The sequence below is a fragment of the Anopheles cruzii genome, unplaced genomic scaffold (assembly GCF_943734635.1).
Source record: "Anopheles cruzii unplaced genomic scaffold, idAnoCruzAS_RS32_06 scaffold03476_ctg1, whole genome shotgun sequence".
NCBI lineage: Eukaryota > Metazoa > Arthropoda > Insecta > Diptera > Culicidae > Anopheles > Anopheles cruzii.
Window position 1 is genome coordinate 1 of NW_026457061.1, and position 2,094 is coordinate 2,094.

The following is a 2,094-nucleotide window of genomic DNA, read 5'->3' on the forward strand; positions in this document are numbered from 1 at the left end:
GAAAAACCGTTCGAGAAATACTTGACACTGCTGGAGTCAGCTGGCTCACGAACAGCGTTCATCAACAGTGCGTATACTCTTTTGAAGACGTACGATTTTGACGGCCTTGACCTAGCTTGGCAGTTCCCGCAATCGAAGCCGAAACGCGTTCGCGGATTGTCGGGCAAACTGTGGCACGGCTTCAAGAAACTGTTCACCGGTGACAGCATCCTGGACCCGAAGGCGGAAGAACATCGTGAGGAATTTACTGCACTGGTTCGCGACTTGAACAACGCATTCGTGCATGATAAGTTCCGAGTGGGCTTCACCCAACTGCCGCATGTCAATGAATCAGTTTTCCTGAACATTCCGCTGCTGAAGGATAATTTTGAGTACATCAATATTGCCGCGTACGATCAGCAAACTCCGGAACGAAACCCCAAGGAAGCTGACTACACGGCGCCGATCTATGAACCATCGGAACGGGCCGAGGGCAATAACGTGCAGGCCAAGGTGAAAGCGTGGCATTCGGCTGGAACTCCGCTGGATAAGATTGTCGTTGGCTTGGCCACTTACGGCCGTGGCTGGAAACTGACGGAAGAGTCGGGCATAACCGGCAGGCCTCCGATTCGCGCCGACGGTCCTTCACCGGCTGGGCTTCACACGCAAATACCCGGATACTATAGCTTCGGTGAAGTGTGCGCCTTGCTGCCTAATCCAACCAACGCTAACATGCAGGGTGCCGATTACCCGCTGCGTAAGATAAACGATTTCAGCAAGCGCTTTGGTCCGTATGCATTCCGTATTCCGGACGAGAACGAAGAACACGGTATCTGGCTGTCGTATGAGGATCCCGAGAGCGCTGGCAATAAGGCGGCGTACGTGAAGGCGAAGGGATTGGGCGGAATTTCTATCAACGATCTGGCGATGGATGATTTCCGTGGTGTATGTTACGGCGACAAGTTCCCGATTCTGCGTGCTGCCAAGAATCGATTGTGAGTTTCAAAGGTGAGATTAACGAGAACATTGTTGCGTAATGAATGTTAATTATTGTAGCAAAGTTTCTTGTATGCCCCATTTGACTGTCGAAGCAAGAAGAGACGGATTGGTTTAATATTAAAAGCTTTTTACTAAAACTACAAACAATGCTTTTATTTGCTGAAAGAAACATACTGTTGTAATGAAGAAAAGAAATTCACATATGAAATGAAGCATAAAATTGTGAACATACTCCTTCCAAAAGCGTTGAATTAAAGAACGGATTACTTAGTCGATAATAAAATTACAAACGATCAGAAATTTTCCGATCATCTGCCATAAAAGAGCTCTGAGTTACTCGCCCTTGGGTGAGTGTCTTACGATCGTAAAAATGCGCTCCAGACCAGCGAACGCTAGTGGGATGCTGTTTTCCGAGATGTTATAAAACAGGTTCAATTGTGATAGACAAGACTAATGAGTCTTGTGTAAAATTCCGAGGAGATCTGTTGTTGTCCATGGTAGAAATAGCTAGATTGCGTGCCATTGAGCTGGTGCTCGGAATACATGCTTTATCGCTTTGGTTTCGGAGTGAAGTTTCTAAGTTCTGAAGTTCGGTTCCTATGAAGCCTGAAGAGTGGACTTTGTGCAGCTTTGACAGAATTTGTTTTTCACAGATACTCTCGCAGGTAAAGTGACCTTAGTTGACATTGGGGAGGCATTGCCATTCTGCACCCATCTGCTTTACGGCTACGCCGGGATCGACGTCAACACCCATCGTATACGCGCACTCAACGAAGATCTTGATCTGGACTCTGGAAAAGGCCATTTTCGAGCTGCAACGGAGCTGAAAAACAAGTTTCCGGGACTGAAGGTCTTCTTGAGTATCGGTGCTTACTACGATCTGAATGAGGAAAATCATTCGCTAAAGTATCTGTCACTTCTGGAATCTGACGAGACACGAGCAACGTTCATTGAGAGTGCGCGCACCCTGCTGAAGACACACAATTTTGACGGCCTTGACTTGGCCTGGCAGCTGCCACAATCGAAACCGAAACCATTTACTGATAGCATTGTTGATGAAAAGGCAGCTGAACATCGTGAGGGATTTACTTCTTTGGTTCGTGACTTGAAGAAAGC

The 2,094-nt window shown here is 47.1% G+C and overlaps 1 protein-coding gene across 1 annotated transcript; it reads left to right on the forward strand.

The window, feature by feature from the left end:
- Positions 1-3: 3 nt before the first annotated feature.
- LOC128277029 (chitinase-like protein Idgf4) lies at positions 4-978 on the forward strand (the record flags this gene model as incomplete). The annotated part of the gene is made up of 1 exon (XM_053015480.1): positions 4-978. A coding segment is annotated over one exon (975 nt), but the record flags the coding sequence as incomplete, so codon positions are not given.
- Positions 979-2,094: the final 1,116 nt, after the last annotated feature.